Raw genomic sequence first — 17,089 nt, 5'->3', positions numbered from 1 at the left:
TATACTATGTCTATGTATGTGTTATGTTATATATGTATATATGTGTATAATATATAGTATGTTTTCGTGCTGTGACAGTGTGTCAGCTGTGACAGCTCGTTTGATGCATTCCCTATATACTATGTCTATGTATGTGTTATGTTATATATGTTCTATATGTGTATTATATAGTAAGTTTTTGTGCTGTGACAGTGTGTCAACTGTGACAGCTCGTTTGATGCATTAGCTATATACTATGTCTATGTATATGTTATGTTATGTTATATATGTATATGTGTATTTATATAGTATGTTTTTGTGCTGTGACAGTGTGTCAGCTGTGACAGCTCATTTGATGCATTCCCTATATACTATGTCTATGTATGTATTATATTATACATGTATATATGTGTATATATATAGTATGTTTTTGTGCTGTGACAGTGTGTCAGCTGTGACAGCTCGTTTGATGCATTCCCTATATACTATGTCTATGTATGTGTTATGTTATATATGTATATATTTGTATACATATATATATATATATAGTTTGTTTTTGTGCTGTGACAGTGTGTCAGCTGTGACAGCTTGTTTGATGCATTCCCTATATACATTGTCTATGTATGTGTTATGTTATATATGTTATATATGTGTATTATATAGTATGTTTTTGTGCTGTGACAGTGTGTCAGCTGTGACAGCTCGTTTGATGCATTCCAGTATATACTATGTCTATGTATGTGTTATGTTATATATGTTATATATGTTTATTATACAGTATGTTTTTGTGCTGTGACAGTGTGTCAACTGTGACAGCTCGTTTGATGCATTCCCTATGTACTATGTCTATGTATATGTTATGTTACACATATATACATATAACATAACATATACATAGACATAGTATAGAGGCCCTGCATTCTTTTATCGATTGGCTCCAAACAAAGGATTTGAACTGGTGTCCTTCACCGTAGTTATGGCGGAGTGCAGTCCATTCAATCAAATGTTGTCATCAACCTATTCGATCGTAGTGCAGGGTTATATGAGCGAGACGAACTGTCACGGTAGATTGCAATCATGCTTTTGTTGAATGCATTTGAGTAGTCCGCCATATTTACGGGATGATACGTCACATGCAAGGCCTCTATATAGGGAATGCATCAAACGAGCTGTCACAGTTGACACACTGTCACAGCACAAAAACATACTATTTAATACACAAATATAACATATATAACATAACGTTAGATTAGGTTATAAATCTTTGCAACTGGACTTACTGTTTTTGTTGACTACAGTATCACGTCATATCTCTGACGCTTCATCAGGCCTAGTGATGTGAATTGGCTCTGTGTTATTGACCTGTGACGTCACGGTGGTAGGAGTGACGTCACACTGGAGTCGCCGAGGAATTTTCCTGATCGTTGGTTCGTAGCTGTGAGACAGGTTGTGTCGTAGTCCCCCTCCGCGATTCAAAGTTGGTTCCTCCCTGCGAACATATATTGCTTCCTTTACCCCTCTTTCGAACCACCTATGTTCTTTGTCGAGCACAATAACGTCTTTATCCTCAAAAGTATGCTTAGCTGCTTTGAGGTGCGTATAAACGGATGAATCGTTTAACCCTGTTGAGCTGGGGCGACGATGTTGGTACATCCGTTTATGGAGCGGTTGTTTAGTCTCTCCTATATAATAGTCATCACAGTCCGTATCCTGGCAATTGATGGCATACACGATATTACTCTGTTTACGCTGAGGAACCTTGTCTTTAGGGTGGACTAACTTCTGTCTCAGTGTGTTGCACGGTTTTAGTGAGACAGGGATCTGATGTTGTCCAAAAATCCTCTTTAATTTCTCAGAGACATCTGAGACGTACGGAATAGTGATGCCACAATTCGTCGTCCGTATTCCATAGTGGCGTATAGTGGGGCGCCGCGAATAAACACCTTTTCGAGAAAATCGGGTTTGAAGAAATGCCAATTTAAAATCGAGTTGTGTAAATCAGACATTCATTATATTTTCTAAATGATGTGAAATTTCTGTAGTAAACTAAATAGATTTTATTGTTATATATTTTTCAAAAGAAATAAATACATACTATTGCTGGCAAACTGACAATAAAACTATACGTCACTATGGAAAACGAACAAAACGCAATACCCTAACCTTACGTTAACCGTACGCCACCTCGGTCGCCGTGTAATCCCTATGGCGTTACTTTTCGTCGTTCGTATTCATTCCATAGTGGCGTATAGGTCCGATACGCGTACGCCACTATGACATACGATGTTTTTCATTTTTGCCGATATTTCATAATTATAAAATGTGTATAAAAGTGGCGTATGGTCGATACGCCACTATGGAATACAAAAACTGTCACTTTGTAACTATACGCCACATTTAATTAATTAATTACTAATTACTTAGCTAATTATGACTGATGAGACTTAGAAAAATGAAAGAGAACATCATTAAAAACATATGTGCCAATTTTCAAAAAATGACCAAAAATCACTATACGCCACTATGGAATACAGCCGACGAATTACGAGTGCTCGACGAGGTGGTGGAAGCTTGTGTAGGTGGAGATGGATCCTTCCGCGGTTTCAAGGCTTTTTGAAAAGTCCAATCCTTGTATCCGCAGGTACCTAGGGCTGACTTGAGGTGTTCACGTTCAACCGATTTAGCTTCCTCCGTCGAAGGGATGGTTTCAGCACGGTGATAGAGTGTTTTAATCACACCGAGTTTATGGATGAGCGGATGATGGGAGTCAAACAGTAGATACTGGTCCGTATGTGTGGCTTTACGGTATACTGATGTTGAAAGAGTGCCGTCACCCTGAATTTTAACCAAACAGTCCAAAAAGGCAACTTGTTGTCATCCGTGCCCTCTTGGGTGAACTTGATATTTGTGTCCACTGAGTTAATGTGATCAAAAAATGGTTCAAGTTCGCTCTTTTTGATCTTCACGAGGGTGTCATCGACGTAACGGAACCAATGGGACGGTACCGTACCACTGTACGAGGCTAGCGCAGATTGTTCGAAGCGTTCCATGTACAAGTTCGCGACGATTGGAGAAACGGGTGACCCCATCGCGCATCCATGATTTTGTTTGTAATACTTCCCTTCATACACAAAGTACGTAGTATTGAGACACAGTTCCAAAAGTGAACAGATTTGGTCCACGTTCAAGTTTGTAACACAGAGCCAATTCACATCACTAGGCCTGATGAAGCGTCAGAGATATGACGTGATACTGTAGTCAACAAAAACAGTAAGTCCAGTTGCAAAGATTTATAACCTAATCTAACTTTATTCAACTACCTGGAGGATTGAGAATATTCATAGATATATATAACATAACACATACATAGACATAGTATATAGGGAATGCATCAAACGAGCTCTCACAGTTGACACACTGTCACAGCACAAAAACATACTATATAATACACATATATACATATATAATATAACACATACATAGACATAGTATATAGGGAATGCATCAAACGAGCTGTCACAGCTGACACACTGTCACAGCACAAATACATACTATATATATACACATATATACATATATAACATAACATATACATAGACATAGTATATAGGGAATGCATCAAACGAGCTGTCACAGTTGACACGCTGTCACAGCACAAAAACATACTACATAATACACATATATAACATATATAACATAACACATACATAGACATAGTATATAGGGAATGCATCAAACGAGCTGTCACAGTTGACACACTGTCACAGCACAAAAACATACTATATAATACACATATATAACATAATAACATAACACATACATAGACATAGTATATAGGGAATGCATCAAACGAGCTGTCACAGCTGACACACTGTCACAGCACAAATACATACTATATATATACACATATATACATATATAACATAACATATACATGGACATAGTATATAGGAATGCATCAAACGAGCTGTCACAGTTGACACACTGTCACAGCACAAAAACATACTATATAATACACATATATAACATATATAACATAACACATACATAGACATAGTATATAGGAATGCATCAAACGAGCTGTCACAGCTGACACACTGTCACAGCACAAAAACATACTATATAATACACATATATAACATATAAAACATATATAACATAACACATACATGGACATAGTATATAGGGAATGCATCAAACGAGCTGTCACAGTTGACACACTGTCACAGCACAAAAACATACTATATAATACACATATATAACATATATAACATAACACATACATAGACATAGTATATAGGAATGCATCAAACGAGCTGTCACAGCTGACACACTGTCACAGCACAAAAACATACTATATAATACACATATATAACATATATAACATATATAACATAACACATACATAGACATAGTATATAGGGAATGCATCAAACGAGCTGTCACAGCTGACACACTGTCACAGCACGAAAACATACTATATGTATACACATATATACATATATAACATAACACATACATAGACATAGTATATAGGGAATGCATCAAAGTAGCTGTCACAGCTGACACACTGTCACAGCACAAAAACATACTATATAATACACATATATAACATATATAACATAACACAGACATAGACATAGTATATAGGGAATGCATCAAACGAGCTGTCACAGTTGACACACTGTCACAGCACAAAAACATACTATATAATACACATATATAACATATATAACATAACACATACATAGACATAGTATATAGGGAATGCATCAAACTAGCTGTCATAGCTGACACACTGTCACAGCACAAAACATACTATATATTTACTAATATATACATATATAACATAACACATACATAGACATAGTATATAGGAATGCATCAAACGAGCTGTCACAGTTGACACACTGTCACAGCACAAAAACATACTATATAATACACATATATAACATATATAACATAACACATACATAGACATAGTATATAGGGAATGCATCAAACTAGATGTCACAGCTGACACACTGTCACAGCACAAAACATACTATATATTTACTAATATATACATATATAACATAACACATACATAGACATAGTATATAGGGAATGCATCAAACGAGCTGTCACAGCTGACACACTGTCACAGCACGAAAACATACTATATATAATACACATATATACATATATAACATAACACATACATAGACATAGTATATAGGGAATGCATCAAACGAGCTGTCACAGTTGACACACTGTCACAGCACAAAAACATACTATATAATACACATATATAACATATATAACATAACACATACATAGACATAGTATTATAGGGAATGCATCAAACTAGCTGTCACAGCTGACACACTGTCACAGCACAAAACATACTATATATTTACTAATATATACATATATAACATAACACATACATAGACATAGTATATAGGAATGCATCAAACGAGCTGTCACAGTTGACACACTGTCACAGCACAAAAACATACTATATAATACACATATATAACATATATAACATAACACATACATAGACATAGTATATAGTAGCTGTCACAGCTGACACACTGTCACAGCACAAAACATACTATATATTTACTAATATATACATATATAACATAACACATACATAGACATAGTATATAGGGAATGCATCAAACGAGCTGTCACAGCTGACACATTGTCACAGTACAAAACATATATACATATATACATATATAACATAACACATACATAAACATAGTATATAGGGAATGTATCAAACTAGCTGTCACAGCTGACACACTGTCACAGCACAAAACATACTATATATTTACTAATATATACATATATAACATAACACATACATAGACATAGTATATAGGGAATGCATCAAACTAGCTGTCACAGCTGACACACTGTCACAGCACAAAACATACTATATATTTACTAATATATACATATATAACATAACACATACATAGACATAGTATAAAATGCATCAAACGAGCTGTCACAGCTGACACACTGTCACAGCACGAAAACATACTATATATAATACACATATATACATATATAACATAACACATACATAGACATAGTATATAGGGAATGCATCAAACGAGCTGTCACAGTTGACACACTGTCACAGCACAAAAACATACTATATAATACACATATATAACATATATAACATAACACATACATAGACATAGTATATAGGAATGCATCAAACTAGCTGTCACAGCTGACACACTGTCACAGCACAAAACATACTATATATTTACTAATATATACATATATAACATAACGCATACATAGACATAGTATATAGGGAATGCATCAAACGAGCTGTCACAGTTGACACACTGTCACAGCACAAAAACATACTATATAATACACATATATAACATATATAACATATATAACATAACACATACATAGACATAGTATATAGGGAATGTATCAAACTAGCTGTCACAGCTGACACACTGTCACAGCACAAAACATACTATATATTTACTAATATATACATATATAACATAACACATACATAGACATAGTATATAGGGAATGCATCAAACGAGCTGTCACAGCTGACACATTGTCACAGTACAAAACATATATACATATATACATATATAACATAACACATACATAAACATAGTATATAGGGAATGTATCAAACTAGCTGTCACAGCTGACACACTGTCACAGCACAAAACATACTATATATTTACTAATATATACATATATAACATAACACATACATAGACATAGTATATAAGGAATACATCAAATGAGCTGTCACAGCTGACACACTGTCACAGCACAAAACATGCTATATACATACTAATATATACATATATAATATAACACATACATAGACATAGTATATAGGGAATGCATCAAACGAGCTGTCACAGCTGACACACTGTCACAGCACAAAACATACTATATATATATATATATATATACATATATAATATAACACATACATAGACATAGTATGTAGGGAATGCATCAAACGAGCTGTCACAGCTGACACACTGTCACAGCACAAAACATACTATATATATATACATATATACATATATAATATAACACATACATAGACATAGTATATAGGGAATGCATCAAACGAGCTGTCACAGCTGACACACTGTCACAGCACAAAACATACTATATATATATATATACATATACATATATATAATATAACACATACATAGACATAGTATATAGGGAATGCATCAAACGAGCTGTCACAGCTGACACACTGTCACAGCACAAAACATACTATACTACTATACTATACTATACTATACTATACTATACTATACCATACTATACTATACTATAATATACTATAATATACTATACTATACTGTACTATATATATATATATAATTTCGTGACTCCTTACATATATAATTTTGTGATAGATATATATATATATAATTTCGTGACTCCTTACATGGAGGTAGCACCACCTGATACTAGTAAGTCCCAGCATTGGACGGTGTGCTTCATGTGTTGAAACTCTCATGCTTCTAACAGGAAAATGGTTCCCAGCTGTACTATCTATGAAATACACTGGTCAGTCAATTAATTACCAAATGATTTTATAAGTGCAAGTCTTGATTGAGTAATAATCATATGCTCCCCCCCAATTTTTTTTTTTTCATTATCTGAATCAATATATTATTGGAAAATAACACTTTGTTCTTTTTCAAAAGTTCATTCTACAAATCATATACTTTGAAAACTTGCTTAATTTATTGTTGTTAATGAGTTATGTACGTTTTACAAAAGTGTTGTTGTTTCAGCCCCCTTTACAACATAACTTAAGAACCACAGGACCTACAAAAGTATATATGTAATATTTGAATTCTTCTACACGCTCGCTATGAATTGAGCAATGCAATTTTTGCTAAAGCTCACTACCATTCGCAAGATGCTGTGAACTACGTTTTTTTTGCTGCTTCGACCAACAATACATCGTATACCCTTAAACTTTAATACAGAGGTCAATTGTTGGCTTCGCCACGCCTTTGTGCTTTCACTACTTATACTGCATCTGACACACTGACTGACATCGAGATGGGATCAAATGAGCTAGATGTGTTTTTTCTAATTGTCTCTATCATATCACGGAATTGTATATTTGAAATCTGCATTATCTGGTCTGTATTATTATTCTAAATAACATGAATGATCAATGGTCAACCAGGGATGCACTTTTACACCAGCCCGACAATGGGCTATTTCAGTGGAAATCCATCGGACAACAAAAATACCCAGCATAATTTACCCGTGATAATGAGCCTTTTTGAAAAAGGGCAGAAACAATAGCTAGGCTTGTACTTGGGTAAATTTCAACAGACTAGGTTCACTCCCTCCTGTACTTTAACAAGGCTAATAAATAAATCATGATGATAACAAAATGGATTTCACCTGACTTGTCTCACCAGTTGCGGTTCAAGATGGTGAGAACAAACTAAACATTTGATATTTTGGACTAATCAGATTGTATCTTAACTCGCTGATAGGACTTGCCGTAACTCGCCGATGGGACTTGTTGTATAACTCGCCGGCGGGACTTTTCGTATTCTCGGCAAGGTTCACTTTTTATTTTCTGCAGGGGGTAACTCATTGAACTCGCCATTCTAACTCGCTTTTCATCTAACTCGCCATTTACCTGTCCCCAACTCATTATTATGCAGCATTAAGGTTAAAAAAGTGTTTTGTTTGTGGTGACTCATGATTCACTAAAATTTCATAAAAACAAGAAATTGTTGCACATACCTGTAATGATTGGATTGGAACGTGTCTTCGGTGATAGTGCCTTCAAGTGGTTATTTATTCACTGATTGAGCTTGAACTTGATTTTGGGCCTGAATTATACCAACAAAGTATTAGGGGTGTACCATTTTTTCCGTACCCTCATTTTAGTACTCTTCATCATGCAGTTATTGTTGCCTACATGTATGCACACAATACAGGGGCACTCACATTAGGCAATTGACCCCTACTGGTAGCGCTGTGTTGTAGATATAGGAGATGAACTAGTAAGCGTCATATATCAAAAAGTATAAAAGCTATGATTTTAGTACTTGCTCTATGTTTCAATTACTTATTCTTTACAAAATATCTGATTTTTTAACCCGGTGCAAGCTTTAATAACGGGGGACCATACATTTGTATGGGAAAGAAAAATCCTACATCTTTATCCAAACTCCCGTGTTATTCCAATGCACATTTTGCTTCACTGGGCCGCCCTGGCTTGGTCGGATTTGTAAGAGGGGTGTCACGAAACCGTAATAGGTACAAATTTAGTATTTTCTGTCAATCAAGTATGGTTTATTCTCTACATGTCAATTTTTAAATCATTAACATAGTCCTTATAATAACGGGGACCGCCTTGATGAGTAAATGACAGCAAACCAGTGAAAAATACCCAAAACTCGGTCAGTGGAGCTCCGCACGTACATGTCAATAGCGTCATTATCGATTGGATTAGTCGCCTGTAGTTCGATCGCTCATTGGATTAATATTATCACGTGGTAATAAATTTGCATTTGACAATCGATTACTTTGATGGTTTAGTATTGCATACATCGGTTTAATCTTCACTAAGCGGGTTTAAGCGGGTTTATGGCTGATATGATTGATGGTGCCCTGCATGGCTGCTCCACTGACACATCGTCTCCGCTATTTTTTATCTATATTTTGGTTCAAGTACCTTGTTTTGACATTTTGTGACTGTAACCTGTATTCGTGAGTACCCGTGCCAAAGTTTGAACTATTTTAGTGCAATTATACAGCTGTCTACTTGAATTTATGAACAATTTTGATGTCGCACATAGCTGGCCTATGTACATTGTTACGCTGTTTGCAATACACTGTACTGTTATCAACCATTACATCGGTTGACCTCGAATTCTATGCATCATTAATCAAGCACCTGAAAGCATGTCGTACACCTACTCAAGAGAGGCACTTTTGAATATCGGTAGTCAATGCCTGAATAATGGTGTTGATCATAATGTTTGGGAAATATTGAAAGACTGTAAGATAGCCAAAGTTACACGCCGTGGCTGTCGCGCTGGCAAGAATAAACAGAGACACATTAAAACGCATATTACTAAGCGTATACCTGCTGTAAATCAAATCAAGGACGGTGGAGTTTGCCATGCTAATTTAAGGAAAGTGCCTATTGTACACGAGTCAAAATCTTGGGCACTTCCCAAAGTTCTACTTTGTAACCGTCGATCATTAAACAACAAATTTGACTGCTCCCGTTTGGCACCCTGGTTTCACGATTTGAAAGGAATTCAGAGAAGAGCGTGGAAGATCATCATGGGGAAGCAGTACACAACTTATAACGAAGCTCTTGAGATCTGGGGTATCAATAATGTATGTGTCAGAAGAGATAAATTATGTTTGAATTTCTTTAAGTCACTCATGAACTCTGAGCAGTTCAGTAGTTGGGTCCCTCCTTCCCGAGGCAATGTTCATCGAAGAAATTTGAGGAATTCCAACAAACTGACCATACCCAGGTGTAGAACTGATCGTTGTAGAAAGAGCCCTATCTTGTATATGAATGATTTGTGGAACAAAAAGGTGCCATAAAGTCCTCTGTTTGTGCAATTTTGTCATATGACATTAGCTTGCCTGATTTTAGGAGTGTTTTTAAATTGCTATGTTCTAGCGCATTTCATGCTGTTTATATTATTATATCAAGTGCAATATCCTTTTTTATGTAGTTGCAGGATTCTATTTATTATGTTGGCTTGGATTCAAGTGTAGGGGTGTGTGTGTGGGGTGCGTGTGGGTAGTGTTGGGGTGAGTGTGGGCGTTTAAGGGTGTGTTCAGTGTGTGATTTGTTTGTGTGTGTGATGAGGTGGGTGAGTAGGGGTGGGTGTGTGGGATGTGTGGTGGGTGTGCGTGGGGGGTGTGGGTGGGATGTGCGTAGGGGTGCTGGGGTGTGTGATTGGGTCTGTATGAGGGTATGGGGCCTATGTACTGGTCAATGCGGTTTTGATATTTTTGTAATTTTCTCGTATCGTGTATATGATTATTATTATGTTGTTGAATTTGTATGTAAAATTGTTGCAATTCGGTTTTTATACTGTGATGACAATTTCTTAATAAACCTTTTATGAATGAATGGAAAGGTCACGGTGAATTTGCCGTGGACATACCTGCACTATGTATTACAGGTTAGCAACTACAGGGTTTCCCAGAATGATTTATACCGTGTTTGAACAAAATATCAAAAATATAGTCAACAGTGTATCTAATTTTGATAATGGCAATACAATGACACATATGTGTCATACTTATTCTGTGACTTTCATGGAAAAAGCTTGATTCGTTTTGGCGTGACGTTGCTATTACTGAAAATGGACAAAACTGCATGTGTGTAATTTACAGCGCAAAGGCTTCATAACACATGGATCCTTTATTACCATCGTCCAGCCGCACTGTGCAATATTGGAGAAATCCTACATTCTTTTATAGGAAATACACCAAATTTGGCACAGATGTAACGCTGAATAATTTTTGATTTGGGATTAAGTGAAACATTTCAATATGACTTCAGATATTTAGGTTAAAAAACGTACTTTTTATTTGATTTTTACCACAATTTTTACCCAAAAATGTCATTATTACAGAGGATATAACTTCCTCAAGGATCCTCTGCAATAAATGTTAATCTTCTCCGTTATGTTGCTGTGGGTTTGTCAATGTACTGTGGACATAAATACATGCTGTGACACTAATGACGAACCTTCTCTATACGATCCATCTCTGTCGGCATTGCAAATGATGAAACTAACACACCTCAATAATTGTCTTCAAAACTGCCGCCAAAGAAAGAATAGTTTAAGGTCACTCAAGCGTAACAAATCCTTTATTCCATACAAGGATTGCTCCGTAACATCATAAATAATTGATAGATATCGACTATTTAGTAGAAGTAAGAACAGGACACAACAAATATACTGCATAACATTTTCCAAATAATTTTGTGCTGAACGGTTAGTACAGGTTTTCAAACAAGGTAATTTTGTCAAAATTTCACCATTTTTACGCAATATCCTGTAACTTATATTAGAAACGTCCAATTTCCAATATCTAAAATTCCTAAGAAAGCTAAATATATGTAAATTTTAGAATTTAAAACAATACTACCAATAGTAATGCCCTTCATACCTAAAAAATACAACTTTCCCGGTATAAATCATTCTGGGACAACCTGTATTTCAAACTGTTGCGATTTGGTAGTTCAAATCACTTGCGAATGGTATTGAGCTTTGGCAAAATTTGCATTGATCATGTCGAAGGATTCAAATATCACAGATATACTTTTGTAGATCTTGTGGTTCTTGAGTTATGATTCTGGTAATTTGCCGACAAAAATCACTTTTGCCGACAACATTAAGAAGGGGGGTCTTACCCCATACCCCCACCTCTAGCGACGGCCCTGTAATTACAACTGCAGTTAACAATATTCTCCGCAATTAATTGTACTGCTTGAATAAAGTGTGATCAAAATGATGACCACTCTAACAAGTGGCGATTTTCTTTTTTTGAGGTGTTCAAATATATGCAGTCATGTGAGTGTACTAGTATACATGGTATATTGACAGACTGATAAAACACCAAGGGCACTGGTCAAACTTTACTCCCTATTGCTATCAACTCGTGTTACTCAATGATCACGGTCATCTTTGGACTGCAGAAAATTGCTACCTAGTCACTGCAGTACATCAATAAGGTGTAAGAAACGGATACAATTAATTTATAAGGTAAGCACGTCAATATCTACCATTTGTCTACGTAACCATCTCAGCATTAAAATTTACAGTATTTTAAATCTCACATTTCCATGAATGATCGTAGCCTGTCTTAAAGGCCCATTCAGTAATTTGCTCAACTGGACCATCGTTAAAATCATCAAATTTCAGATTTTGGTACCTTTGTCATTGTCATATATAGATGTGCTAACATAGCCTGCTGGTGGTTATCTCAAGGACAATATTGTTCAAGGCTTACAAAGAGACAATATTGTTCAAGGTTGCGCCGCAGGCCTACAAAGAAACAATAGCAATCAAGCTTAAACTTTAAATTAGCACCCGATAGAGGGCAGGGCCTGAAGAATGAGGGAAATTATGGGGTAAATATTTAACGGAATAAACTGCATAATCACATTATTTAGATTTATTCCGTTAAAAATCTTATTTTAACTTATCAAATTACTAGTTTTTATATTCTATGGTGTCAAATATTTAATATGTGATCCTGTCTTCTGGAGTACAAGAGTATACTCTCACATGATACTTAATATGTGATCCTAATACAGTATCTCATATTAGTTTTCATGTTCTCCTACCCACTATGGGTGGACATATCCTATGTTAACATTTAAGGAAAAACAAAGAAAAACAAAAAAATTAGCTACATGTATTTGAATGGGGCTTCAGCTTCGTCAATACTGCTGTTTTCTTGCCAATTTTTTCATTTCAAAAATATCAAATGAAAATGTAAATGACATTTCCTTCACTTCTAAGCAATTTTTAAACAATTTTTTATTATTTACACTTGTATGTGCTGGTATCACTGAATGGGCCCTTAAAGTGTATTGATTCGGCAACCAATCTAGGGATTTGCTTCTGTACAACTTAAAACGAATAGCGATTCTAGGGTTTGGGACATTCCTAGGAATGGCCAGCAAAACCAGGGTTTAGCCGCTAAACCATATTTTCGTTCCCCCATTTCGGGGTTGTTTGGATACCTTGAACCATGCCGATGGAAAGGTAATTAAACTCTGCCCTCGATACTTTTTTTATGTCAGCTAAGGCACCATATCCAATTTAGTCCTATAGAGCTATCGGTGCCCGGTTAGGTACCGATGACTCTTACATCACTCCCTGGAGATATAATAAATTGTATCAAGCATAATAATTAAAAGTTGCATAGTGTTATTGTTTTTCATTTAAATCAAAAACAAATGCACTATACAAATGTTCAGGGTATGATAAAAGTGCTATCGGTACCTCTTCGGGCACCGATAGCGCTCTAGGATGAAAAAAGATGCTGTGCCTAAGAGTCTCCTTGATAATTTCTATCATAATACTACTTTTAATATTACTATGGGGTAGTTTTTTTTGCGTTGGGAGGGGTTGACTTTAGGAGGGGTTGATTTTTTTGGGTGGTTGAGTTTGGAAAATAAATCATTTAGGGGTTCAACCCCATACTTCATGATTGTGAATTGAATTCGTCCACGGTGACGTCAGAGGTCACTACAAATTAATAGTGTATATCATCAAAACGTCGTTAGATTAGTATCTCTACTATCTTTTGTTATATTACCATGATGATTATGAAACATTTCTTTACTGTTTTTCAAATTTACAGAGTGCTAGAAACTCCACAGAGACAATGGATTCGAATCATCCTTTGCAAGAACCATTGAAACGAATTTTCCTCTGGACGAATCCGAGATCTTTAGGTACCGCATTTTTAAAATGCTTGAGTCAAGTACCGGATGTAAAGATAGCCAACGGACTCTTCACTGCAAGCTTCTTACATGGTCCAGAAGCTAAATTTCCAAAGGGTATCCAAGAGTTTGATGAAGGTCACAGCTTAGATACACAGGGCGGCATCGTTTCCGAATTCACAGACGTTTATGATGCTACGAAATATTCCTACAGCTGGGCAAAAGCTCAATTACAGAACAGTTATCCAGGAAAGAAGTACTTGATCTGCAAAGAGAGTGCTTTCTCTCTTTGTGAGAATTTCGACCTTATTCCACCAGGATTTTGTCACACGTTTCTTATTCGTCATCCCTATCGAATGTGGTCGTCATGGAAGAAGAATTTCAGTGCTTTTATTCCCGCCGACTGTGATGTAAAGACCGCAGTTAAAATGTATAATAATAACTATTTTAACTATAAGGAACTACATGATCTACTGGAGTATCTTATGAACAATCCAGAGTTAGCGGTGCCCACTTCAGCAATGGCAGGATCTCAACCCAACCAATCGGCAAAGTTTGATCCAATAATCATTGACGCGGATGATCTACAGAATCACCCAGAATCAATCCTACCACAATATTGCAAGGCAATAGGTGTTCCTTACACGGATGATATGCTGCATTGGAAGCCTGGGACTGATCTGCTGAAAGACTGGAAATTCTCTATGCAATATCTCGGTGGTGGTTTACAGCATGGAGAATGGGGATTCTACAAGACGGTTTTGGAAAGTACTCAATTCTTTCCGTGTAAGAAGCTGCCTGATAGGGATGAATTAGATGACGATGTACTCGAATGCGCCGATATTTGTCTCCCCTATTATGAGATGATGTACAACATGCGTACAATTCGCCCATAACTCGATGACTGAGAAATAACCAATTATGTAGACATTAACAAATTATCAAATAATCATGCATTGCTAACGGTTTTACGTTGTCGGGTTCTGAAGAGTCTTTAGTTAGATCAGGGAATAAGTTGACCTGGGGAATAACACTGAGCGGGCTGCATCATTTGATATGCCAGCCACCATTACCCTGTTATCGCGGACCCTGGAAGAACATATCGCGTCGCACGGGACACGTACTGTACGCTTTGCTAATTGCATACGCTATGCTTGCGTAGTACACGGTAGGCTTCTTCAACATGCCGTCAGCACCACACCACCCCGATGGCCGTCCAATGTTCGAAAATGCCGTAAAAGGTTACTGCACCAGTCGGGCTAGAAAATCTGAAAAGTTACAGGCAAGGGTACAAAGTAACCAGCCCAAGTTTTCGAGCGTGTAAAACTGTTATCTCGGTCAAGTAGGACCCATGCTGGTACTATAATTTAATTCTCATAAATATTTATATCACAGCTGTTTTCGCCAAACGTTTGTGCAAACGTTTATAGTCAAACGGTATAAACGGATAAGGAGCCACACACTAATTTAACGTTTTTTGGAAAACTTTTGTCAAAATGAGCAAAATGTTTGTCGATCGTGTTATTTTAATCATCTTTTATTTGTTTTACAAATGTTTGCCAACAGTTTTGAAAAATACGATTTTTTAAAAATTTCTGATCAAAAAATTTACAAACATCAATTTAATGAATTTCTTGACAAAACGTAAGATAAATGTTTTAAAAAGTTACTATTAAACAATATTTTTACAAATCATTAACAAAATGTATTTATTAATTGTTTGCCAAACATATATTTAATTTATTTAATATACATCTCTAATAAAACGTTTGTCAAACAATTGCCGATCACAATGTTTGCCAAACATTTATAGTCAAACGGTTTATAATAATAAATAATAATAAATAAATAAACGGACAAGGAGCTAAACGTTTGTTAAAGATTTTCGTAAACGTTTGGCAAACGTTGTGATCGCTAAAATGTTTGTCAACGTTTGACACACCTCTGCGAGTTCACCAATATTATTTTAAGCATCAGCTTTCTGCCCTCTGCTATAATCTTTCATAAGTATGTTACGAAGAGTAAACATAGATGGCGCCACACACAATTACGTTACTCATCTGCCAGTTCCAGTCCCGTTAAAGGTGTATAACTTCTCCTTTTCTACCCGCGTGATGATATTTTTCCCTTTTTACGTCATCCCTGTATTAATTAAGGAGTGAAGTTTCATTAAAGCTTCAATTTTGGATACCAAGTTTAGTTTTTTATCTAAAAATATTGAAAAACGCCGCTATTTCTACAACAAAATCAGCATTTAACTTGGTTTGTTTGCAGTAATTCGGAAAGGGTCTGCTTTTTGTGTGGAATTGATTTGAAAAAATTCCATATCGATTTTAGTGATTAATAAGCTAGCATCTTCAATTTTAATCAGAACATGCCAACCTCGCGAAGAACATACTTTTAAAGGGGCATTTCGTGATCCACAGCCTCATCCCCCCACTTTTCCCCAAAAAAGTTGAGATTTTTAGAACCACTGGATACCTCTGGCTACATAATGTTTATGTACCAAATATTTCTTGCAGATTAATTCGTTTAGCAAAAATATCGCCAAATTTGAATTTCGTTCTGGTGCACCAGAACGAAATTACAACACATTGTCTATGGAGCAGT

The 17,089-nt window shown here is 35.9% G+C and overlaps 1 protein-coding gene across 1 annotated transcript; it reads left to right on the top strand.

Moving 5' to 3' along the window:
• The first annotated feature begins 10,332 nt into the window (after nucleotides 1–10,332).
• On the top strand, nucleotides 10,333–15,375 carry LOC140169468 (uncharacterized). Its single transcript, XM_072192729.1, has 2 exons — nucleotides 10,333–10,389; nucleotides 14,398–15,375. Exons 1-2 carry the CDS (start codon nucleotides 10,333–10,335, stop codon nucleotides 15,373–15,375), a joined length of 1,035 nt encoding a protein of 344 aa, XP_072048830.1.
• The last annotated feature ends 1,714 nt before the right edge of the window (nucleotides 15,376–17,089 follow it).

The sequence above is a fragment of the Amphiura filiformis genome, chromosome 14 (genome assembly GCF_039555335.1).
Source record: "Amphiura filiformis chromosome 14, Afil_fr2py, whole genome shotgun sequence".
Lineage (NCBI taxonomy): Eukaryota > Metazoa > Echinodermata > Ophiuroidea > Amphilepidida > Amphiuridae > Amphiura > Amphiura filiformis.
The sequence above is the reverse complement of the archived record's forward strand: the minus strand, read 5'-3'. Positions and strand labels throughout refer to the sequence as shown.

What these genes read in the sequence shown, in the direction of transcription:
- LOC140169468 (XM_072192729.1), top strand. Translation starts at nt 10,333, where the DNA reads ATGGGGAAGCAGTACACAACTTATAACGAAGCTCTTGAGATCTGGGGT. An exon ending in AGATCTGGGGTATCAATAAT is followed by an intron (nt 10,390 to 14,397) that starts GTATGTGTCAGA and finishes TCAAATTTACAG; the next exon opens with AGTGCTAGAAACTCCACAGA.